The sequence below is a fragment of the Varroa destructor genome, unplaced genomic scaffold (genome assembly GCF_002443255.2).
Source record: "Varroa destructor unplaced genomic scaffold, Vdes_3.0 BEIS01000003.1, whole genome shotgun sequence".
NCBI classification, from domain to species: Eukaryota; Metazoa; Arthropoda; class Arachnida; order Mesostigmata; family Varroidae; genus Varroa; species Varroa destructor.
The window spans coordinates 29,602,855-29,628,153 of NW_019211456.1; the positions used below are offsets into that span (position 1 = coordinate 29,602,855).

Sequence of the window (25,299 nt, forward strand, 5' to 3'; positions counted from 1 at the left end):
TGCGTATCAACACTCGCAGCGAGCAAAAGCTTATTCACGGGCAACCGTTGCTCTAGAACCACAGCTGTCATCGGGAATATGGACCTATATATACAATACGCTTTATAGGCAATAAGAACTCGTGCGTTTTGCGGACACGACTTAAAATGACATGTTCTCGCTAGTAGCCGAGGCAGTAATGCAAGAAATACTGTCGATGAACGTCTTTTTGGTCATCGGAGACGTGCCGATCACGGAACGAAGCAGCCTCTTAAAGTCGTAAAAGAGAGAGTCTTTAAAAACTTGAAACGAGAGGCGTTCGCAGAAACGAGACGGCCAGCGCCAACCGAATATAATTATGTACAGGCCAAGAAAGATGAAGGTGCGCGCAGTTTCTTTTGCCTGCACACGTGATGTCTTCGAATAGAAGCATGTATTTACCCCTTTTTGCAGATTCGCTTACCTGTGAAGATATTGATATTTAACATAGCTCTGGGCTCTATGTTGTGAAATTTTTCCATATCCGCTGAAGATACGTGTGCATCTCAAATCGTACTATGTGACCTTAGAGTCTTCGGTACCCTGAAAAGTCTCAGCCGTTGCCAATACAGAACCAGTGTGCTCTTATAGTTATAGTTTAGTGAAGCTAGCGAAATATGAGTTTTTGGTGGTAGCCAGAAACCAAAATGGCTTTCAAGAGAATAAACGTTTCGTTTCCTCAATATTTAAGCTATTATTTTCTTTATAGAAATATGAAAACATATAAGAATTACCTCGCAATGGGCAATTGGCCTCTTAACTTAGGTGAGTTACCTCCTTTCAAATATGCTACAGACTAGTAGCACGATTCCAGGAATTACTAAGCGTTCCTTGTCATAACCGTCCCTGGATATTCGAGCTCTTCGATTTGTTTAATGGTATTTATAGGCCTAGTAAGTAAGCTGTCACTAACTGACAATTACATGGGTCTCTCTTATCCAGTGTTAACAATAGGTTTGTTAGCTTTAACAGGGAAATTCACCTCTTGAAATGTATCCTTCATCAAGCTATATTTTTATGTCCCTCTCAATAAGTCATGAACTCTCAGCAAGGCTCCGTAAGAACCCACCGTTTTTAACATACAGAACTCATCGGCATTCTTTTCCTCGTGTCTTCATCACCAAGGATTGACAAACATTATACAAAAATGCGATTTGTATGTTGAAATATTTGTTTATAATTATACGGACAGCGAAGAAAAAAAGGCAATGCAAGTTGATAGTCTTAAAGCAGACGCTGAAAGCGAAAGCTGTCCATGGTCTTTCTGTAGGTTGGTGGCGTGGCGTGGCGTGGCGCGGGTGCAAGGCTCATCCTGCAGCGAGTTGTTAGCAGTTAACAATAGACGCCGACAGCGAAGCGCGGGATGACAGCGCAGTTGGAGCCGACAGCATTTCCTTGTCAACAGGGTAGATAAGTGAAGACGCTGGTGAAGAACATGGAGAAGGAAGAAAGATCCCCCCCCCCGGGCCGTTACCACAGGCAGGACGGAGCGTTTGGTTGATTCAGGGATCATCGATCGGCCTGCCCTTTTCTTAGTCGTCTTAGCGAGTCGGAGTGGCCTGCGAGTCCCAGTCGAGAAGTTAGGTTGCCGCAGAGGCGATGCAAAAGAAAAAAAGAGGTCAGGCAACCTTCTACCACTTCTTTCGGGGTGAAAGCGCGAAGCATCGACGAGATTCGGATGTGAGCAACAGAGAGAGGGCCAGAGAAAGATAGACGGCGATGAAGGCAGATTGAGGGAGTCAGGGAGTGATGTTCGGGACTAGTCGAAGGCCGGGATCGTCGGCGGGATGACGCAGGGGGCTGCCAGTGAGATATAGATCTGCAATGGAATTAGATCGTCAAGGGATGGTTCGCTCCCACCGACTCTGATGCTGCCGACTTTGTCGTCGTCCTCCCACCCCCTTCCCATCTTCGGCGTCTGCACAGTGCCTCGTGCAGTGAACACTAGAGAAGGTGAAGAGAGGAGGTGCCTTAAGAGCACGGGTAGGGGGTAGCGATGCGGTGGGGCGACAGTTGAGTGCACGCAAAGGAAATAGTCTAGGTGGGGCAGAAAGAAAAGACGTAGCATCCGAGAAGGAGGGAGAGGTGGATAGGAAAGAGATAAGAAGTCAAAACGAAAGAGAACGATAGGGATATGATGTGAGTGAGGAATAAGTCTGAAGAAGCACAGAATAGGTAAACCACGTGAGGAGAGTTCAAGAATCTGAAGAGAAGAATCAATGTCAACCCTGCCCCTTATCGCATTCGATGGGAAGTGGGAGCGACTGCAGCGTCTGTTCAGTAACGATTGCGTTTTCTTGAATCGTTCAGGAATAGAAACGACAACAATAGCAAAGGCAACAACAGCAGTTGCAACAATAACAACTAGGAGGGACGAAAAGACGATGACTGCAATGACGTTGGCAGTACAACGAGGATTGGAAACTACGGCAGCGGCAGCAGCAAAAGCAGTGCTGCGAAGGAACGAGCCGCGAGAACTAAAAGTACAAAAGCAACAGAGATTGCACTTGGCGTTATTTTTCAATTTTTGTTTGATGCTGCCGCTGCGGGGACTAGAATCGCTAGCCATGGTCATCGCCGCGACAGCTACAGCATTGGACTATAAAGCTGCTAGGCAAAGTCACACAAGTCATGAAGCCGCCCTCAGTCTTCTGCTGTTTTATTTTTCAGCTGTTGTACCATAGTCAGCTGTTGTAGTTGGTGCTACTTTTCAGCTGTTTTCTACAACTATCTCCTACTTTCGAAGAGTACCGGAGAACCGTCAGCAGCAGTAAACCTACACCTCTTACAAAGCTGAAAGAGGGTGTGGGCACAACACCAATTGCGGGCTGGGAACGGTGGCTTGGCTCTGTGTCGGGAGCAGTGGTTTTACTGTTAGATTCGATGAGACCCATCGCATCGTCTGTTTGCTGCCCTTAGTCGGTCAGGGCCGAAACGAGCCGTCGGGATGAGGAGGCCATCGTTCATAGCAGACAAGAACGATAAGGATGATGAAGACGACGAAAAACGTTTGTTGTAAGCAGATGGAACACAAAGGAAGGACGTACCTAGCAGGAAAAAGAAACGAAAAACAGGAGCCGGAGTAGTTGTAGCTGTTACTGCTGTTCTGCTACACTCAATGCCGCGACCAAAATCGCCCGCAGTCTCGTCGACGAAACGAACGGTCGATAAACCAATCTCGGATTGACGTCTAGATGGTCTTGGCCATTCTCCCATTCTGCCAGTTCGGGAAGCCACACGCCACGAAAGGATGTGGCAGAGACTAAAATGCTGAAGCAGTTTAAAGAGGTTCAGTAGCAAAGGAAATAGGCTACGGCAATATGGCCTTAAAGAGGCGCCGCCACTGTCACCCTCCTACATCGCAAAACGAAGAAACACAAAATAGGAAGCTGCAACTTCTTCTCTGACTGGGCCTAACCCCGTTGTTCTAACTTGACAAAACATATTTTCATTAGTGCCACCATTGACAGTTGCGGTACTCGCTACGGGGAAGGCGGCCCCAAGCCAGGATGTAGCGGGTTATGTTTTTTGACATTTGCTATCCTATCGCTTTTGCGGACAAAAACACGTAAACGAGGAAAGTAAAATATTTTACAGCGAAATAGTTAAAATGACAGCCAGCAGTTGCGGAGCAGCAATCGGAGCAGATTTGGAAATCGGGTAAAGGCGATCGACCTGAACTTTGTCCTGATTTGCCTGTCGTCTACCCATTAGAGCCTAATGTGATCATTTTAAGGTGACTTGATATAAATGTTGCTTGTTTAAGAGTTGGTTGGTTCTGTCTCTATCAGATACGTTTAGACGTATTGCTGTGAACTCACGGCATTTACGAAATAGTACTCCTGGGTACCATATCCTGGCTGTTGTAGTATTTTACAGTTGTGTTTACAGTGCACCCTTTGATATTGCTTATCTTTTGCTTAACTCTTCCTCGTCGTCGATTCCCGTTAGCCTAATTGTTGTAGCCATAAGAAAATATACTTCTGTCAATCATTGTTGCTACGGATAGTGGTAACGTCGTTGATTGCGAAGGCGACGGTGTGTCATTGTTGCTGTCCGAGCGCGAAGGTGGCTTCAGATGCAGCAGGAAATAACGAATGAGGACACCGAAGAAGAGGCTTCAGTTACGTTTGTTTACATACTTACCATCTGTGCTATTGTTTTCTCGATAATAGCGGCGTAAAGCAATGCGACCAAAGCTTCATCAGCAAAGGCCAATGAAAAGGGTAGAGCAACGCCCGAAATACTCAAAGACCACTTAGTCAACAACTTGATGCCGCGCTGCGATGGGCAAAGTTGTACGCGACCTGAGAGGCAGCCGCATAAGGCGGGCCATAACACAAATCGGAGGAGAAAGCTTCGCACAGCCTAACAGAGCAAAGAGCTAGCAGACTTCTTTGGGGCCGCACCAGTATCGTTTGACCTGAAAATGATGGAGACCAATGCGCGGTAAGGATTCAAGGATAAGCCCGTTTCACGGCAAGAGCTCAGGTAACCCGGCCATTTTCGTAATGTCGTTAACACGGAGCGGAAACGTATTTGTCAGGTCAGTGCAGGCCCAGCGGACATTGCTCGTCGAGCTAACATTGAAACTTGCAATGTTCATAGCGAACATACGACGGACAGTAAACGGTACCGCTTTTGTACATTTCATTATACGGGCTCGAGTGAATTATTATGCAGAACTATTCCAGGGCTTTTTAGGACAAAGAGGTTTCTTCCTCGACTTGATGAGCTTGTTCGATTGAGATCGAAAATATGCCATCGGTACCTCCTTTAGGCATGTTCATATCGGATCCACGCCAACCAAGATTTTAGCCCAGCTTTTTGCAGCATCGTTCGTGTATCATTCACAGGTCGGGACTCTTCGCAAAAAAGTTACTCTCATGACAGCGATAGTAGCATATTAAGTAGCGAGTTTTCTCTGTTTTTTCCGGCACTAATGTGCTCAAAAAAATGGAAAGTCAAAACTCTTATGAAGATAATACGCTTCATCAGACTGAACCTCAGATGCTGCGGCCAGTCCTTCCGCAGGCCAGCTAAACCTTTGGTGTTTTCAAGCTTGCATAAAGTCAATTTGAGCGACTTTTAGGTTATTTGCAAATTGAATTGTATATACCTTACTCTCATTCGAGATGTTCTGATTCGGAGCTGGCTACACAAAGTAAGTTGTATGTTTTTCAACTGTTCTAACTACATCGAAGCATTTAAAGAGTGATAAACGCACTTGTGGGGTCGGCCTCTCAGTGTATCGAAGCACAACGAGAGAGTCAAAACTATCTGCAGTCTAATACTGGTCTTCGACACCTTCGAGCTGAAGCCATCGGCAGGCCCCTGTGTTCATCTGCAGTAACACCGTCGGTCTTTGTGCGCGATCGGAATGCGACTATCGTCCTCTCAGCCCTACCATTACCTGACAAAAAGGACGATGAGGACGGCGGCAAGGTCAATGCTGGTGCTGGCGATGGTGTGTTGATGGTAGTGATGTATCGGCGTAACCTGAATAGTCGTGAATTTATGCACCCGCGTGTGTCCCTGTGCGAAAGTGACTGAGCGAATGTATGAATGGAGCCAATTAATTTCCAACACTTATTCTTCGAGCGAATTGACATGGGCCTTCGGGCGGCACCAGCCAGAGCGGCGGTAGCGGCCGCATCCGAAAATAGGCATCCCAACAACAACAATACGCGAACAAAAAAACCTAGCTTTTTCATCCGCCCGACCGCCCGCCCGCCTGCCTAATACTGCTAGGTCTCGATGTCGCAGCAACTGTCGTCATCGGCTAAGGGACAGACACCCGGATTTCAGATTTGCCTTGTTGACTACTGGTTGATTCCCAGGCTTAAGTAGGCTATATTAAAAAGAAGAGCACGGACAAAGGCCAAGCGGGATCGAAAAAGCGGTCAAGAGGCAGGGCAAACAAGGAAGTTAACCCGCTATCAATTTTACATCGTACTCACGAATAACAGTAGAAGTAAAAGTTGAAAAAGACTAGCTAAGTGAGTAGCAGACACCAGATGGAAATGGGACAAGCAAACCCACGGCAACGGCTGCAGCCAGACTACATGTTCGTGGAATATAGTCGTCTCCGGCGCAGCCGCCCGCCGCTGCTGTAACACGTTTGTTTCAGATTTTAAGCAGATTTGGTTCGGAGACACAACAACAGAGGGCGTACAAGCAAGGTTTATCTAGGTCAGGTAGCTACAAATGTCGTTTGCTACTGACGAAAGCTGGCCCAGGTCGATCAAGTACTGCGCATATATATATGGTGTCAAAACTGGTATTATTAAAGATGAGGTTCTCGTTAATACTGGTAGATATATGATATTTGCTTGGCCGTCTCCTGCTAACAGGGTCGTTGTTTAATCAGTAGCATAGATATACATATGAGAAGCTACAATAAAAAATATCGATACAAACGATGCGTTGCGTTCAATTAAATTACGCCAAAAGCTCTTATTTTGTTGCCGCTACTTGTAGAGTGAATAGACCTATATAAATATTATCAGAAGCGTGTCGTCAGCCATAAAATTAAAAATATAGATGGCTTATGTTACATTGTTAGAGAAATTAAACTGTTGCATTTTATAGCGTAAACATTGTAAAGTACTTTTCTCTCTGTCGAAAGAAATAGAAAAGAATGTATATTTTTACAGTTAATTTGTCTGTACATACCAAATGTAGCCAGTGGCAACAAACGATCATAACTAAGACTACGGAAATCTTCATCGCTTGTTGCGCGACGAACGTACTTCATATCGTACGGTAGTAACATATTACTCGCTTTTCTGTCGCATAGTATTGCTACACGTAATAATAACCAACCAAGATCATACTATTTGTGTTCTTTATATACAGTGCATACCTAGTATAATCCAGCTCAGTATTTCGTGATTGCTAGATCGTGAAATCTCATTGCTCGAGGCAGCTGCAGCTTCAATACGATAGACTATCTGCAACGATGAGGTTTTTCCATGATGGCTGAGACGTCTATCGACGTGCCCGCTTTTTCGATCGAGCGATACCAGTAGCGGCTAAAACAGTTGCCGAGAGAACTGCCCTTCGAGGTGTCTTCCGTCCACCTTCACAGGAATACGTTTTTTTTTTCATGAAAACCGACATCAAGCTGCACAGCCGGTCGCGCCGCAGCTCAAAGCATACTACGCTCTATTAGAGAAGCTAGTCGGACCCTGAGATGGTGTCAGCAAAAAAACCGCATTTTTTGTAGAACTGAATGACAACGCACTGTCCGTGACACCAGGATATTATCATAGCCCAGAAAGTAAGGGTAGATGGTTGTCTGCTAATCTCGCAAGACTTGCCCTCTCTAGCTATCCCGACACATCAACTCCCATCCGGCCACACCCCTCTATTTGTTGGCATTTCCCAGACTCTCTCTGCTCGCCACCTCTAACGACACCTCCATTCTTCTATACCTTAACTGAATTCCTGTATTCTAACCTTGCAAGCGCAAGTTTCCTCAATCGACTCATTTTCCCTATGTTTCTTCGTTACCGTTTAACATCCCCGAGCCAAAGATGGGTCGACTAACCCCCTGGAAAGACAGGGGTAAACGAGCAAGCTGAAAAACCTTCTCCTGTCCCTCCCTTTCAATCGCCCTCTCCCAGTATCTCCACCACTGGGAGTGCTCCTCGAAGCCTCTTTGCCGTGAAGACTTCGGGGCTGAATAACAAGTCGACTCTGTGAGGCGGCTAGCAGGAGCTAGATAGCCAAGTGTGGATTACCTAGTTCATACTAGTAGCCGCCAATGGTACCGCCGTCCTCTTCGTTAAGTTAACGTGGCATCTGACTGGTATTAGCAAGTCTTCCTTTCTCTTCCCTGCGTTGCCTCCTGCCTTTGTTCCGTTGCACACGCCCTTCGTTTCGCAAAAGATCACAAATCCAGCCCCAAACACTTCTATGCGCTAGACATCGTCCCCTCCCGTTTTATAGCTTACACTTTGGCTGTTTTTCTTACGCCAGTCTTTCCAGTACTTCCACATATTTTGTTACGCATTCGCCATACACGGAACTATCTAAAGATGACAAGTTTTTCTTAGCTTTTCTTGCTGGACTGAGCTTGGGCCCTTCTACCTAGTGAAGCGAACTACATCGATGGCCGTTTAGGGGTTGCTCGGTCGGTTGCTCTGCCGACTCCTCTGTGTGCGAGGCCTGGTTGGTGGCTGGCTGAGTTCTATGGCTGCCTGATCGACAGCAAATGTCTGGCTTGGTCGGCTCTTGCCCCTGCCCCCGCGAATACCCTCCTGAGGTTTCCTTATGATGTCTTTCGCTACCACTGCTAGCAGGACTCTACTCAGGGAAAAGTCCAGAAATGGCTGGTGGTAACGTTGACGACAGCAGTCGTGGTGGCGCCAGTGGCATCAGCAGAACCAGCAAAAGCGGTTAACCTACCCGCGCGTAGGGCATGGGTTCAGTAGTATTAGCGCTAGCAGATAGAGTAGCAGCAGCAGCAACAGAAAAAGAAGTAGGTTAGAACATGTTTCACTTTAGTGAGCAACCAGCACAGCCCGGCTGTCAGCCATTGCTACTGCAGAGCCACCTCTAACCTTAAAGACAGTCCCAGTGGTACTACTCCCTTCATTCGCCGCCATCCTCTCATTCGACTGCCTGTCCTGGTTAGTTGATCGATCGCAGCAGACGACTGCAGTCTCTGCCTACTTCTCCTGTTGTTGCTGGGGTTCGTTCAGCTTTTCTCTCAGTCCCTTGGTTGCTGTGTCGGTTACTCGGCGTGCGTGGATCTTAGGATGGAAGGAGTGGTAGTCAGGTCTTTTCTCCCTGGGGGCTACGCCTCACAGCTCTATTAGAACGTTCCGTCGTTTTCCGCCTCCTCGCTTTCTCCGTTTCCTCCCCTGACTTACCTCCCCACAAATCCCTATTTCGGCCCACACCATTTTTTGACCCGCACAGGCACCGGATTCCTCGTCCAGTAGTTTCGTGCTATCCTGTTTGGGGCTCCCATAGTAACTGCTCGGGGACTATATGCGATCCACCAGCTATCCATTGGCCGTCAAGCTCCGTTCCATAGTGCTCTCGCTGCTAACGACAAACGCTACGCAAGTCTTTCCTCTTCCACTAACTCCTTACAGATTACATAAAGAAGAACAGGTAGAAAAAAAATACGACAAAGAGACAACAGAGGCTAAGGAAAAAAGTGCGATTCATTCTGTGTAGTTACTGCAACTAGCTACTAAATGAGCCGTCTAGTATTTAAAAACAATAAAGGATATCCATAGAACAATATAAATTTGCATACATTCTACAAACAGCTAAGTCAATTTTTTCTCGAGAGACGAAGTCCGCTTCTTCTTTTGGATGTTAGCCCGTAATCGGTTGGGCTTTCCTCTACTCACGCTATTACCACTTCTCTCTTCAACAACTACTGAATCTTGCGTTTGAGGTACTAGCCAACTTCTCTGCTCTTCTATGAAACTTGGCGATTGAAAATTTAACTTTTGGAAACGAAAATAGCAGCTTACAATGGGTAAGAACATTGGTATAGCTTCGTACTAAAAATAATGTGTATTTCCGTAAAATATTCATCAAGTGCTATATACTAGCTAAGCTTTGACCCCTTTTCCACTAATACATTTGAATGATTTCATCAAATCGAGTTGTTATTAATTTTACAATACAATGACTTGACGTAAATTTTCCTTGTCCGTTGACATTAAAATAAACTTAGTTAAAGACACAGTTAAAGATACGCTTCGAGCCCCCCTATAATCCTATCAACAGGATAACCGGTTTAATTAAGTAGCTGCATGGCGGCCGATAGCCGACGTAACCAATTGTCAATTGCCTTTTCAAATCGCTTCAGGAACACTTCCTTTCTTCACTCCTCTGGATCTAATTAATCTCTCCTTTCACCCCAAATCCTCTTTACCCACACCCTTTACGCTCTTCTCGTATGGAAGAAAAACATCCCACGTCGAAGTATAACCTCTCCATAAACTGTTAGTGTTTAACATTAGCTTGCGGAACAGAAAATATTCGTGCCCCAAATCCATACAGACAAACTTACACACACACACACACACACATATAGAGTGAAGAAAGCACTTACAGAGAAACTGCGGAGGCGTAACCTACTGCAACGTGTTCTCCTATCCCCGGTTTGGGCCATACTTCCAATTTTAGTTGCGTAAATCCAAATGCACATACGTGTATAAACACCTACAGGCCGACGCAGTCCACCACGCATATACCCACGCACTTACCCAGCCCCTATCTATACATTCTCAATCCTTACTCATACAGTCAGCTATCATTTACGTACCTCTAGGTTTGTTTTCCCCCGGAGGCTATTTATTCACCGTGTACTCATTCCGCTTCCTGGTTTACCCTATTTGCCCCCCTTTTCTTCTTGCATCTATCATCCTCGCTCTCTGATTCGGTGCGGGTCGATCGGTCGCTATGTTGGGCGCATGGGCACCACGAGAGACCAATGACGCTCACCCACAACCGCCAGCACCGCCTCCTCCTCTTCCTACTTCGTACGACTCGTGTTACGCAACAACGAAACCGGTGCCCTTGTTCTCCTCCCACGCGTTCTTCCTAGCCCTGTTGCTCCACAAGGCGGTTTCGCTGTCGCAGATTCGCTGGCATTCGCCCTCAACAGCTAGCTTCATGCTCAGCTTTGTCTTTGCTTCGATTTCCCTTTGCGTTTTTGGCCTTCTGTGAAGGTGACGTTTGTAACAGATGTATCGGCAACACTCTAGTGTCAATTGTATAGTAAGATTGGATAGCGGTGCGCAAAAGCACAAAAGGCCACCAACTCTCAAGCACAAAAGGCTCAACTCCGAGTTTGCTTGCTGTCCATCGATTAGTTCTGTGTGAACAGCCGCCAATGGCCAAGTTAACGTTATGAAGACAAACGCCCTCTTGTATATTTCGACAGCGTATACTTCACCGATATGATCCGCCGATGCCGCTTTGCTCATTGCTAAATACCGGCTTTAGAGAGGAGTATCTATCAAACGGCCGCAGCAACCGGCGGAATGGCAGCTGAGGCAAACTACGAAAGCGCTCTGCCATTGCTACAAATATAGCCTTGTTATTACGTCTAAACTGTTTCGAGCATTACGCCGGGTACCGTTGCTAAGCATTGCTTCAAATCTGTTGCTATTTCTACTAGGTAACACTACCATTATTAATAGTAGCAGCTTCATCTAGTGTCGATAATTCCACTAATACCGCGTCTTTGTCCGCCTCGCGTTTGTCTATCGGCTGCATAAACTGCATCGAAAGCGGCGACAGTAAAAGCTTTTGTCGTTGTCGCTGCTGTCGTCGAGGTGACAGCAGGTCCCTGGTAGCAGCTAATCGCGCGCGCAGCGCGCCAAAAACAGCGCCCAACAAACAGACGTTAACGCATACAACAACGGCAGCAGCAGAGTAAGCGAACAAACAACAAGTAAGCGAAACAAGTCTGCCGCTTCTTCTGCTGTGCGGTCGTTCGCTCTTGTTCGTTTTCTCCCTTCTTCTGCCGTCACAGCATCCGTCACACGAACGCACGGGGACGGTTTGCCCGTGACGTATAACCAGCTCTCATTGCAGCGCCATCTGGTGACGCGACGCTTGCAAGCCATCAGCGGGACGTCATCGTGACGTCAGCTTCGTGTGTTTGGCTAGCCGGTCGGCTCTCCGACTGTTTGCCAGCTTGTGCTGCCCGTTTCGCCGTCCACTGCCATTGTCGAATAACTGCTCACCCTTTCTGTCGGCTAATCGGCCGTGTCGTCAGTTGTTCGGTTACATTGTACCCCATCGGAAACCTGAAGCACTGCTGCTGATGATGATCACACTGCCAGCGCTGATTCGCTGTGAGTACGCCTTATTTTTATGGGACTTTTTGCGTAGAGGGGTAGGAGGAAGAGAACTCTTTGTTCGTAAACGGACGTCTTACTATATTGTATGTTGTTGAGTGCGTGGGTGTATAGAAAGTGATTGATAATGTGTGAGTGTTGGTGTATTAAGGTGTGAATATATCTAGGCTTTTCGGCGTTATCGTTATTATTCGACCATCGTTTGCTAAGTTCAAAATAAATAGTTTGCTTGGGTTTCTTTTACTTGTTACTATTATGGTCAGCAATATCTCTTTGTTCTCTGAAGCCTAATGTTCTGCTTGAACTATTACAAATGCCACTACACCACTAAAGGGAGTTAACCGGCCCGTTTGTCGTTATCTGCCCAAGTCCACAACAAACACGTATAGCGTAATGCTAATAAAAGTTCCCTCTCCAATGGACGTAGTTCATCGCCATATCTCTAACGTGTGACAGACCGAGGAGTGTGCGCACACAGCATCTGCTCGCGTAGAAACAGGTAGTCAAATGGTCTGTCACACTCCTACAACAAATATTATTCAGCCACTACTGCTGCGGTGATCACACAAATTACCACCTTTTGCATTCCCCACCCTGTTACGACCCCCTCCCCCCCCGCCCCCCAAAAAAGAAGCGGACACGGGTGAGTTTCATCACGAAAATTGCGCTCGTGGGGTGCAACCGTTATTCTGGTTGCCGACTTAAGTATTATCGCTAGCAGCCTCATCATCATCATCACCACCCTGACTATCGTCAACGCGGCCACGCTGCCGTCAACGCGGTTCCTTTCGCCACGGTGGCCTGTGGTTACATGAAGCTAATATCACACTGTGGTGCAACACAAGTCGAAGTCGCCCAGAGAAACAACCGCTGTCGGTTGTTGTCAATGTATTGCGCCATATTGTCTTTTCTTCGACGGGATCCGCTCCGCCCGTCCGTGTTTTATCTTTGGTGACTGCTGATTCGATGGTTCTTCGCTTGGCCGAATTGCCGTCCTTGTCTCGCTGCTGATACTGCCTCACCTGTTCGCTAAGGGATTTTCCTTTACAATTTCCACTGGCAATTTCTCGCCGGTGCCGCTGCTTCGGTGTTCTGCACGAGCAGCTGCTGCCGCTGATCCAACTGCGACATCGATCGGCAAAAAGGGAAAAAGACTTCTTCGGGCCACCTGTTACCGTGGCGTCCAATTGCATACGAATGGGGGAAAAAGGCTACGGCTTTCTTGTATGCTGTAGTTACAAAAAAAAAACATTTCTTGAAATCGACTGCTAGAGTTCAGAATTGGGTAGTGCAGCTAGATACCTATAGGATTCTAGATCTCACTTTGAACAAAGAACAAGCCGACCTCGCCGTCCTTGTTTCTACATGCTGTCAAAGTAGAGATTACCAACAACAGGCTGTAAAGTCCAAAATATAACCATGGCTTTAGCGATTAGAGGTAAAATTTAACAATTATTTGATTTTTTTCTTTTGTGCTTAATTGAGTTCTCAGGAAAAATTACTTCACTTCTTTACGGTATTACCTTGTTTTTTTTTCTGCCTCAAATCCTCATGTTCTCATTGAGTGAAGGTAGACGAACGATAGTTGACAAATTTTTATTATATATATTAGAACGATAGGTTACAGATTCTATATCTGTATACGGATAGGTTCTCGTTCTCAATAAAACATCAGTTCTTAGCATTTTCAGTGAAATCAAGGTATTCGACAGTTGGTAAACGTCTGAAAAGGTAGCTCCAGACCCAGTGGCAGGACTGCCAATCTCAACAGTGGTCTCAATGTTACCACGGGCACACTCAAATCGCAAACGTCGCAATATAAGGTACGTATCGTAAATTAGTAGAGTGCGGTCTGCAAGCAAATGAGTCCGTGCGCGGCATGCAATAGCTACTTGAAATCGAATATATGTTCATCAAACTCATCCTAGCTGTTTGCCTACCACGTTTACCCCACCTGCAGCGGGTGCAGCAGGAACAGCGACGTCAGCGGTTTCCATGATCGTGCCGGTTGACTACCTGACTGGTTCTAGCGATAACCAGTAACGGTGGCAGGAGCGACAGCGACGGTGAGCTCATCAAGAAGTGTTTTCTTCCTCGAGCCAATCCAGTGTTTAAGCTTTAACCATAGCCAGCTAAGTCTCGATGCTAATTAGGGAGAAATAACAGCAGAAAACGACTCCGCCATAGTAAATGTCAGCCGGCCTGACGGCGGGGCCTATGACAGGGACGCTCATACAGAGAACACAGAAGAGTAAGAAAGACTAAGTGAGGGGAATAACAAGAGAGCTGCTTGTAGCGGTTTTCAACTAGCGCGAGCGCTTCCCAGTCAGGGGAGAATGAGTGCGACGTTCGCTCAAACAGGCACAGTACAGCAATAAATGGCGACATCCATTGCAGCATCATTGCCACCGTTACCCCACTAGCCCTCCGGGGGTGGCTGCGCATAGCGACGTTCGTTATTCACCAGCGGAAAGAAGGGCGACCGATGCCAGGGAACAAGACGACAAGAGACAGAGCTATGCGAAGCATCGATACTGTAGATTTGTTGAAAAATCATTTCTAACACTACCAGCGCTACTACCGACGATTATATGTGTGCACGAATGCGCATGTTTATATACAACAACGCACACGACATGCATGTGGACTCGTGTTCCGTGATAATGACGATGCTAATGCTGTTATCGATGGCAATGATGGCTGAGTGCTCTGCGACAAGGAATCAATGGCGACATGTACGAGTGCATGTAGCTAATGTTCGTGCATTCACTGTTTGTTTCAAGCGCATTCAGCTTGTTGGTAAGCTAGCTACATTCAGCGGTTCGGGTGAAGGAACGAGAATGATTTATAGGGAATACTAGACCCCAAACGACCACTCTGGTTAAGTCACCAGCCCGAACATCGGCCAGCATTCCCCAAACTATGCCGTACCTTTTCAAGCTATTTGCAGCACGAGGTCGGGCGTTGACACATTAGCAAAGTTCTGCTAACGTAGAACATGCAGATGTTGCGCTAAACGCACGCACCGACGACGTCGCCCTATCATATGTCTATGCGACCGAACCAATCAGTCGATGGAAATACGAATTACGTCCCGTCGCCTGTGCCCGTGCTTGTGTCCTTGTGTCCCGAGAACATCAGCCACTGTGACGAGAACTGTTACTGCACAGCTGAGAACATGCATAAGTACGCAGTATTTATAGGGTCAAATAACGTTAATGTGTTTGTTGGGACAGATCCATTTTGATGATGATAATTCATCGTCAACGCCGAAGTGACATTAGGAACGTATGTTGAAAGTTGTTTTTCCACTTAGAACGAGAAGTAACTAGTAGTTAATGATGATGGTCAGCAATCCCAAAATTTGCTCAATGCCTTTGATGTCTATATATCCATTCAGTCGTTGCAGCTGTGTGATAATGAGAAACGATTAGGCAATTGTGCCCGTTTGTTGCTGATAAATAATCACTTTAGATATATAGACATATATGGAATAGATCAAGGGGCCGCAGCTACGTGCAATCTCGCCACTGACACGCACTACATAATCTAATCGAGTATAGAAAGCTGCTATGTATGTTTATATATAACTGAAATGAGCGTAATCCGTTTTCCTCCGTAATCCTTTGCATGTCGCGCCTTGCCGCGTCAAGTAATTGTTGAGCACTTAAGGTTAGGTCACGGTAACAGGAACAACAACAATCACAACAGCAGCAGCGGCACCAACAACAAAGACGGTCGCATCATTCTTGTCATGCGCTTGCTGTGTTACTTACTGCGAACTTAGCATTATGGCTGTTTCTATTACTGGTACTACGACAATGTGTACGTCTATTAAGTAAATACGTGAATATCCGGCACTAGTAGCAGCGGCGACTGCTTGACGAGCCACCGCCGCTGACAGCTTTGTGTTGTCGCTACCGTCCGCCAGGTATATTCCCACCTGCGCATCTTACAGCAAATAAAGAGTCAGACTGAATGGGTGCTCATTGACGTAACGCTTAGCTGGCTCTACCAGCACTTCTTCGATCGCTATTGCAGACGAAGTCCATTGGCGTGACAGATCCAGTATGCGCAAAGCTCTACATGTACCCTTACCCGTATGGCGAGCCGTCTGTCTCCTCCATTTAGGACATGTCGATTTAATACCGACCACACCGTACTGAAACTACTATTGTTATAAAGTACACAGCGGTGATGTAATTGACCTCGTCAATGTTGAAGACAACAGTTGAAAAAGCGGTATTTCCATTCTTCATTTTCTGCTTCGAAGTGGTCGTGCACATAGCATGTCTGCGTCTATTGGAATATTAAACATAGATGATACTTGTCTAACTTAATGTATGCTTCTGCGTCTACGATGTCTGCCTGTGTCCCCTTCGTTGTAGCTCTGTGCAAATTTTTCCCTTACAGGTTCGTTGAAGCTGTCGAGTCACAGGACGACCCTTGTAAACGAATTTATTCCGAGACCTTGTACACGTTAGTATATAAGCTATATTATATACGATGGGAGGGACGTATGGGAGGTGGCTGAAGGATAAACGGTGGCAAAAATCAATACAATTTACCTGAACAAAAAATCGTGAAAGCATGAGGTAACGGGAACGGTCAGATAGCTGCCACTCATATCGAACTAAAAATCGTCTGAGAACTTCGAGGCAGCATGGGACCGCATAACTCGCACTCATACGACGCGATCGGCAGAGTGGCGGACAGGCGATGTGGCCTGGGACGCAACGAAACAATGATACAATGTCGACTCTGCTTTGCTCCTTTTCATTAAAAAACTGTCTTTAATTTACACGCATGAAGGATCGTCGATCATCAAACATTTGTACTTACATCGAAGGAAACGCGACAACCAACCGAATGCTACTTATTGCGACGAAACAATGTACAAACGATGTTGCTCTATGACGTGCCATCCGTTTGCTACATTTCAGGTATGAATTTCCCTTGCATTAAAGTATAATCATAAGAGCACTGATATATAACAGTGAGTCACGAAAATAACATGACACCCTGTTATTTTATAGTTACCAGTTTCATGTCATCTCTGGGAAGTGCGTTTCTTATGTGAATGTTACTTACATTTCCTGCCATGCGGTATATTAAAAAACCTACGGTCTGACCTATTCGCAGGTAGCTCGGTCTGACATGAAAGGGTACTAATGGATTTTTTTTTATATATTGATCTTCCTCGTATCTGTTCTGTAGATTTATGACAGCTAGTTGTTATGCCTTGCTTCGTCTAACATCAAATCTAAAGCCGATCAACCATTTGTGAACTCTGAAGTGCGTTAATGCCGTCTCGAATATATTCTCTCGAAATTATTGAAGCCGATGTTTATCCTAGTTGTTGGAATGAGCTGAACTACCTTACGTACGCTAAGATGGAGCCTGAGGGCAGAATATCTTTGATTTTCGAATGCGATTATTATTATTATTATTTTCCCTAATTATAATTATTTCCCTAATTATGCACACTATACATGTAACGAATCTGCAAAGTATCGAACTGATGAAGCGTTTGCTGGTCAGGAAAGAAGTAGATCGCATCTGAATTATCCGAATCTATCAAACTGTATCACAGTACCAACCTGATCCGATAAACAGAACATGCTGTTAATACCTAAATTACGAGAAATATTCGAAATAACAGCAATGATCAGTTCGAAATTGTCCGGGTTTGCCAGTTCTAGCTTAACCAAAACAGTGTCTCAAACCTACCACTTCGTCCGGCTGTCATCATTGAAGCTTTGTTATTTAGATTTGCTTCAGCATAGCACAGTGGTTTATTCAAGGTCAGCTATGACCCGCGCAAAAGTTTTGTCCTATTTCGCGTAGATTCAAATGAGCATTTATATGATTATATTTTAGGCATTATCACAGAGTTGCAACTAGCTTAGGAGGGTCAACAAACACCCTATATATACATCATCGTAATCTAACGAACCCAATACATCACGTCTAGTTTCCGTTTTTTTTCCCCATCACTAGAATATATGTATCGATAATAGTGGCATACACCGCATTGTCTCGACAAAAGCAATAACATTTGTTATTAGCTAAATTGTGGCTGGGTGTGTGTGTGTGTGTCCTGTCGTAAAAACAAACACGGACTAGCTACACCTATCGTACCATGGCGGTCTTGTTTCGCTGACCATATTAGATCTCATTGGGAGCGTAGATCGAATTAGCGGTCGTCGTCGTCGTCATCATCATCATCGCTCTACTAAAACCGTGGTTGATATTCGTGACTAGCGGTCTACGAGCTCGCTACCATAGCGATACATTCCATGTGCATTCACTCTCAGTGAACTGTGAAGCTGCGCAGTCATGACAGCGTGCCCATTGCACAAGAAACGGCCGGCCAATCAGACAATGCCATACCCCCGCTCGCTGGAGTTGACCCGTGCCGGATGTGGAAGATCGTAATGGAGGAATGAAAGCTAGCACTACGCTCAACGCCACTTGCTACCGGTGAATGTTGCCAATGTGAAGATGGCCGCAACGGGCGTTCGTGAATATTATCGCAGTGGAACGGGGGAATCGAAATGTTACATGCTATTATTAATTAAGATAGTTGAATTTGCTGCTTAATCATATCGGAATACTATATACTGCGCAATATATGGAGGCCGATGGTCATTTCGATTTACGTTCGTTCACTTAACGTTGCTACATTACAAGTTGTCCACTAGAAAAATACTTGGAATGGTTTAAACGGCAAGTGGCGAATGTTCGTAGAGTGCCATCATGCTTGCCACGTACAAACAATTATGATGCTTTACTATATTAGAAGTAAACATGCTGATCCGACCCATAAACCCGCCTGTTCCATCTGAGTTAATACCCGTTCGCGGTGTTCCGCATCTCCCTATAACAACACATAATGGGCAATGTATCGCTTTTTTTTTTACCTTTCTGTTTACCATTTCTGTCACTTTCTGTTTTTCGTTAAATATCGTTTCGTGTTCTGACTTTTTAAAGCGTTCGTCCGCGCGTCTAGCCAGAGCTGGACGCCGCGAAGGATTAGGTCTAAGCGCTCGCGCCGTGGCTGTCTTTCCTCCTTGTCTGCATTCGCTAGAGGCCATAACAGCCGGCAGCTGCTATTACTACAGCTACGAAGAAGCAGCAACGGCACAGAGAGCATTTTTTGTCTACCGGACAGCACAATACGGTGGTAGGACGGAGAAACTGTTTAACGGGGAATCACATCTAAATTGAGACACTGAGTAGAAACTGCCATTGCTTCAATACATCGTCCATGCACTTCGATGCTAAGTGATAATAGGACCCGACAATCATGTCTGTCTCGATGTCTGGATGTGTGCGGACACGTGTATTGTGCATTCGGTCGTGCATCTGTGTATGTATGTAAATGCGCAGATGTGTGCGCAATACGTTCGTTTGCGTCGTCTCCTCTTCAAACGGAAAAGGTTAGGGAGTAGGGGCGGACGCGGCGTATGAACTCCAACTTCAGAAAAACCCACAAAGATAAGGCGGAACATTATGTATGTGAAGCGCTGGTTATTAAGCTGGGCGCGACTCACCCGCTGTTTGCAACCGGTCTAGACTCACTTGCACGTGTGCACAACCAGACACATATCGACAGGCAGAGGGACAGAAAGAATCTCACAAGATTTTTGTACTAGCGCCTATGACTGGTCGCAGGCATTACATCCACCGCGAGCTATGGCCGCGTGGTGGCGTAGGTGCTAGTACATTCCCTTAATACAGGCAGGAACGATAGTCTGTACTTTCTCCCTGATCGAATTGAAGAGTTTCGAAAAGGGCCAAGTCTATGGATGTACGTTCGTGTCCGCGGGTAGGGTGACATCGACGGCTGACACCACGGCGGTCGCTTGCTGCTCCGGTTGATGTGGAGAAGCCAAAACTATGATTGCACGTTCAGTCATCGGCTGGCGCATTACTACCGCAACTACTTCTACTACGATTCTCTACACCGTTATAGTTGTTATTGCCGTTTTATAGTCTATAGCCAACACTGCTCCTACTGCTGCTTGTCTCGGGCGGTCCTGGAACAGTCCGAAGCCATCCTGGGATTGTCTGGGGTTCGGGATCCCAGGTCTGGTTCCTCTTCTTCTCTCAGCAGCCAGCGAGCTAACCCAGCAGTAAGTTCTACGGGTCGCTCCTGCTCGGTTTCGATTTCCCGTTGCCAAAGAAAGCATGAGGTCGTGCTAGTCGTTTCGCTACTACTGCCACCGACGCCGCTCCGCTTTTGCCGTAACCACTGACGCGTCTACGTGCCCACCGTCGCCACTGCCGACTCCGCCGACTTTGTAGAACGAGAACGAGAAAAACGAAGTGGACGAACAAGGACGCAGCAGCTGTCGACAACGACGACGACGAAAAGAGCGAAGAATTGCAGGAGCTCAAGCAAGCCAAAGCAAGGCACGGCAAGTCGTGGAATCGACTAAGAGTCGAGGGTACCCACATCGGGGCTTTCAGCCGGTTGGGAGTTAGCGCTTGCCTGCCTACCCGATTCGTTCGCCATCTGCCTAGAGACTCTGGCGGCAACGCCATCGGAAGCAGCTACCCGTTGAGGATACCATCGCCCTTTTCCCGTAGCCCCTTTCCCCTCCCGTAGCCCCGCTCTTTTCCGCGTGCCCATAGGGCGCTCCAATGCCCTATTTCTCATGTCCGGCCGCTGCCATCCCTCAGGCTTTGTCCCTGGCCTTCCTGATCCGTTCTTTCTGCTGCATTAACAGCAGTCCTAAAGCTCACAAATCGAGAGACGCCGCCCTGTTCTATCGTCGTCGTTACCGCTGGCACGACTGGGGCTGCTGCTGGTGCTGCCCGTACAACCCCCGCCGGCCTAAAACTCAACCCTAGTTGCTTCCTGTTCGTTCGGTCGGCAATGCCACCAATAGCAGCAGTCGCCAAGGCAAAGGGCCCTCGCGCAAAGACGAGAGTTGTGCCAAGGCCAGCTTTTCTTTCTGATTCCTTGCTCAAAATTCGCCACCGCCACCCTGCTTCTAAGGGTACCCTTTAGGTTTGCATGGCATGAGGCTCACTGCTCCATGTTCGTAAACCTATTAGAGTTCTCTTGCCGCCACTGCCCTCTTGTTCCTATTTTTTTCCCCATTTTCTATGCAATAGGTGTCCTTCTTTGCCGGCCAAGTAGTTTGGCCTGAAAGTAGCTGTGTATTCCAGTTCAAGGCGGCCCACTCAAAAGGTTTCTTTCAATGTCTTGGCGGTGCTGCTCCGAGCAAGGCGAGACGAGCCAATACAGGAAATACATACAGACATACTACGTGCCCCGTGAAGATCGAAGACTACCCTAGTAGGTTGTAAGCAGAGTAGTGAGGCTACGAAAATAGTCCCTGTGCTCACCGCTTGCAGAAAGCTCCACGTTGGGTCGAAGCTTTGTGTGATGCAGATAGTCAACCACTCCATGTTGGTCCGGGTAGTTGGGCCTCGCTTACAACACGTGGGCGAGATGCCATGACAATGACCATGAGAAGAACATCTAGTCATTTTGCAATAATACACATATGCCGATTGATTGAATTATAGAGTTATTTGACTACATGTGTTACGGAAGGCCATATGTTACTTTTAACAGTAACATTTATATTCAGTTTATCCTATCGTGCATTCTTGTCTTGTGCATAATATTTAAGCAAAAACATAATTTCAACAATGATTTAATGATTGTATTGTGCCTTGCGTAGACAAGATCGAGGATGCAGATCCTGAATATTATCCTGTTGATGAGAAAGGGAATGACGTGGGATATGGAGCATCGACCGATCATATTGATGTTTTTCTTTTCTCAGACTTGCGCAGGACATTATCAGTTCAGTTTTGTTGAGAACATACAATTCAGCTGTATATAGAGTAGATAAACGCGCACTGTAGCATTCTCCTGCATATGATGACAAAAGAAATGCTTAGACCTCAAAAGCAACAAGATGAGCAGATAAAATATTTGCCGGCCACGGCAGATAGCACTTCCCGCGGGCTCTAGGATAGGTAGGTATTTTCACAAGGAACACATCTTTCAGCTTTTGGTCTCTAAAGCACATATGTATCCCCGGAAAAAAGTCCTGCAAACATATTCAAGTTGATTGGGTGTTTGTATAGTCTCGAACCACAGATCTCTTTTGTAAAAGCGGTACAAATGGGCACAAATAAAGTGTGTCGTATCTATCCGCTGTTACAGATTTTGACAGCTACGATCAAGCTTTTCGTTATCAATACTGTCGCCGTTGTTACATGATAGGTATCCGGCTACGACGGTTTGAAGTTATAGTTAAAATGAAATTGCCCTAATTTGGAGAAGTTACTTTTATTGAGAAGAATAGAGAAGTTGTGAGAGAAGGGGAAATTATAAAAGAATAAGTAATTCTTTCTAAAAATAGATACAAATTCCTACGTTAGCTTTCCATAAGCTGAGAAACATTGTTAGCTGAACAGCCCTATTAATCCAAAATTGTTCACGAGTAATCGGCCTTGGCCAGTTATGATTATTTAACAAAAACCTTGAAGGAACAACAGGATAACAGATTCAAAATACTCCAGGTGGATCAAAAGTAATTGAATAACCCACCCTTATGTGTTTTCTAACTCTATGCTCTATAATGCTCTGCCGCCTTTGTACGACAGTCACCTAGTCCGATGGGGGGTACATTATCTCAAAGGCAAATAATCATTAGAAATAAATTTATATATTACAATAATAGCCTAGAGGCAGATCACTTTTGTTACAGTAGCTAAGGTTAAATATCGAAAGTTTGCCTGCGAAATAAACAAGAGAAAACATTTACTAAACCCCTTTTAGGTAGCACAGCGTGGAGGCCCAAGGCCCAATGAGAAATATTATCAAAAGGAGCGACGCCGCACCCTATTATACGGGTTGCGATGATGCCTCAACGACGAATGTGCGACTAACACTCTCACATCGTAACTTCGATAACTTTATTTTAATAGCCTATAGATAAAACGGGTTCAGAGAATTGTTTTGCGATCACGTACTTTCTTGGTGCCGACATTGGCGCTCTATCCGCAGTTGATTGAGCATTTGAAGTAGATGACTGTTACTTAATGTAGATTATTTCTACCGTCAATGCGTTTTACGTTATCCATAGTAAATGCTAGCAGTTGCATTCTATTACATTTGAATAAATCTTAAAACAAATCGATCGATATGGTGCGGAGTAAGTTACAAGTGGTGACCTAAGTTTACATATAAACTTATAGTAATAACAACAGTGTTTTCATCACACCAGATAAGAGGAGCTTTGTTTCTGTGTTGAGTACGTGCGCCGGATTACCCGAGGTCAGACAATATTGTAATAATACATGAACGTCTTTGGTTCTGTGTCAACAAAATCTTGGCCATACATAAACCTGTACACTAAAGATAGCAAAAAATCTCATCTATTCATTCAGCGCCGAAAGGTCCACGTTATGCTGAACACGTACTTAATTCTCAGCTTTATCTAAATGGTACTGCTACGTATGACTCTTGTGCACTATTTCTATTCATGAGCCAGCGACTACGATGTAATACGTACTAATTTACGTATAATAACAAACCTACGTAATAACATACGTAATTTACGTATGTTTGAACAACGTATTTTGCCTGATCTTATCTCGCGTATGTAATAACAAAACGCGATTAGTTTGCAGACATATATATATATATATGCTGGTCTTTCGACAGACAGTTCGAGATTAGGTATCGCATGTTGGTCAGGTCTTCTAAATTTGACATCGAGAAGACAAGCCGAAATCATCAGTGATTCTATTGGTAAGCAGTCGGTCGTATTACCTACATCAACACTGTATATACGTGCCCGTTGGTTTTGCTCGAATTGGACGAATGATATAAATGGCTTATGATACACCGTTTGACCGTGGCAAACTCGAAGCTGTATCTTATAGAACATACTAGGCGTATATATCGTGTATGTTTGAACGGTGCGCTTCCACTGGAACTAATTAACGGCACCAACAAATCCATGGTGATGCCCCAAGCCATTATATTAGGTCGAAAGTAAATATCATGGCCCCCCGATCGTATTCCCTTGGCGATTTTGCTTGCCATCTATCCGCTTATGACATTAAAGGCACATTAAGTAAGCCGCTGGAATAATATATTAGGGGGTTTAGTGAGAGCTGATAGACTGCTAATTTGTGGGGGGGGGGTTACATTAATTTTTACCACATTGCTATTCATGAAACGATGGGATCTGCATTAGATGCAAGTTAATGTATTACTGTAGATATGCAGTCTGCATATCTACCGTCGGTTGCCTGGCTGAAAGCGAGCACTGCGCTGATATGCATGTATGTCTGTTGTTAACAATATGTATGGTTGGTTAGCTAGGATCGGAGGCTACGTTCCTTTTAACGTAAAGCTAGATGTGCCACCTATTGTTTTTTTACTGATCGGTGATACTGTCATGCACTGAATTTAAGGAACTGATTTTCCGACAAGCTTTTGCACCTGAAACGGGCCGATATGCCCAGTCGAAAAGCCACCGGCCCAACAAAAATGCCGCAGATCAATCTACGTTTAGTCTTTTTTTAGCTCGCGCTCATCGTTGTCCATTCGCTGTTGCCGATGGAAGGCTGATCGTCCTTGAAGAGTTGGTTTCTCCTTGCTTTCATTTGGTCGACTAGCATCTTCATAGCTCATCAAACTCCCATTTGGCATACAGTTAGCTTGTTCTGTTACCCTTTTTGTATGACTCCTCCGTAAGCAGTAGAGCGTTCGGCTAGAGACAGTAACCCGCATAAATACGGATCCTCATCATGGACCCATTGCCTTAGCCAGCTTTTCAAAGAGCCCATTATAATCGTAAGGACAACAACCGCAATGGTTCCTATCCTGCCGTCTGATGTACTAAAAGAAGAGAAGGGCATACAATTCCTCGGCACCCAACATTATCGGTCCAGTCGGGTAGATTGTTTTGTGTGACAAGTTTGTGGCGTTGGCTTTTAAAAATCACTCGTTACGAAAGCTCTTCGTACCGTCACCAGTTCAACGGCCCGTTTTCAGTTTGTTCTTGTACGAATATATTTACACTACAACAGATAAGCTATCCGTGGCCACCTTCCTCGTCAATTTTGTTTATTGTTTATAATACACATTCGTCAATACTAGATAACATTGTTTTTTAAAATCGCGCGGGAAACACAGCTTTCCCTGTGAATTGGCTTCTTAGGTATTTCCGTATCTTATCATCCTTTCATAAAACACCCAGTCGATAACTTAGCCAAACTGGCTTCAAGTATAATGCTGGCACCGTAATTGATCAAATTGTTTATATTATGCCTATAGACACGCATACAATAATGGAAACCGTCAACGTGACCTAAAAGCTAGGTCCACTCTCAGTGATCGTACAATGAATGGATACTGGATTATCTTAGTTTATGTTATTTCAATTGCTAGAACGCA

The 25,299-nt window shown here is 45.5% G+C and overlaps 1 protein-coding gene and 1 long non-coding RNA gene across 2 annotated transcripts in view; one reads left to right on the forward strand and one right to left on the reverse strand.

The window, feature by feature from the left end:
- Window positions 1-620: 620 nt before the first annotated feature.
- The window catches only part of LOC147756783 (uncharacterized), a 102,094-nt gene continuing 77,415 nt past the window's right edge, over window positions 621-25,299 (reverse strand). Inside the window, exon 5 of the mRNA XM_086982896.1 lies at window positions 621-1,577. Within this exon, the coding sequence (XP_086839022.1) occupies window positions 1,199-1,577 (379 nt within the window). The 3' untranslated portion in view covers window positions 621-1,198. The remainder of the gene's footprint in view (window positions 1,578-25,299) is intronic.
- The window catches only part of LOC147756784 (uncharacterized), a 55,831-nt gene continuing 42,101 nt past the window's right edge, over window positions 11,570-25,299 (forward strand). Inside the window, exon 1 of the long non-coding RNA XR_015323255.1 lies at window positions 11,570-11,855. This is a non-coding gene — a long non-coding RNA (uncharacterized LOC147756784). The remainder of the gene's footprint in view (window positions 11,856-25,299) is intronic.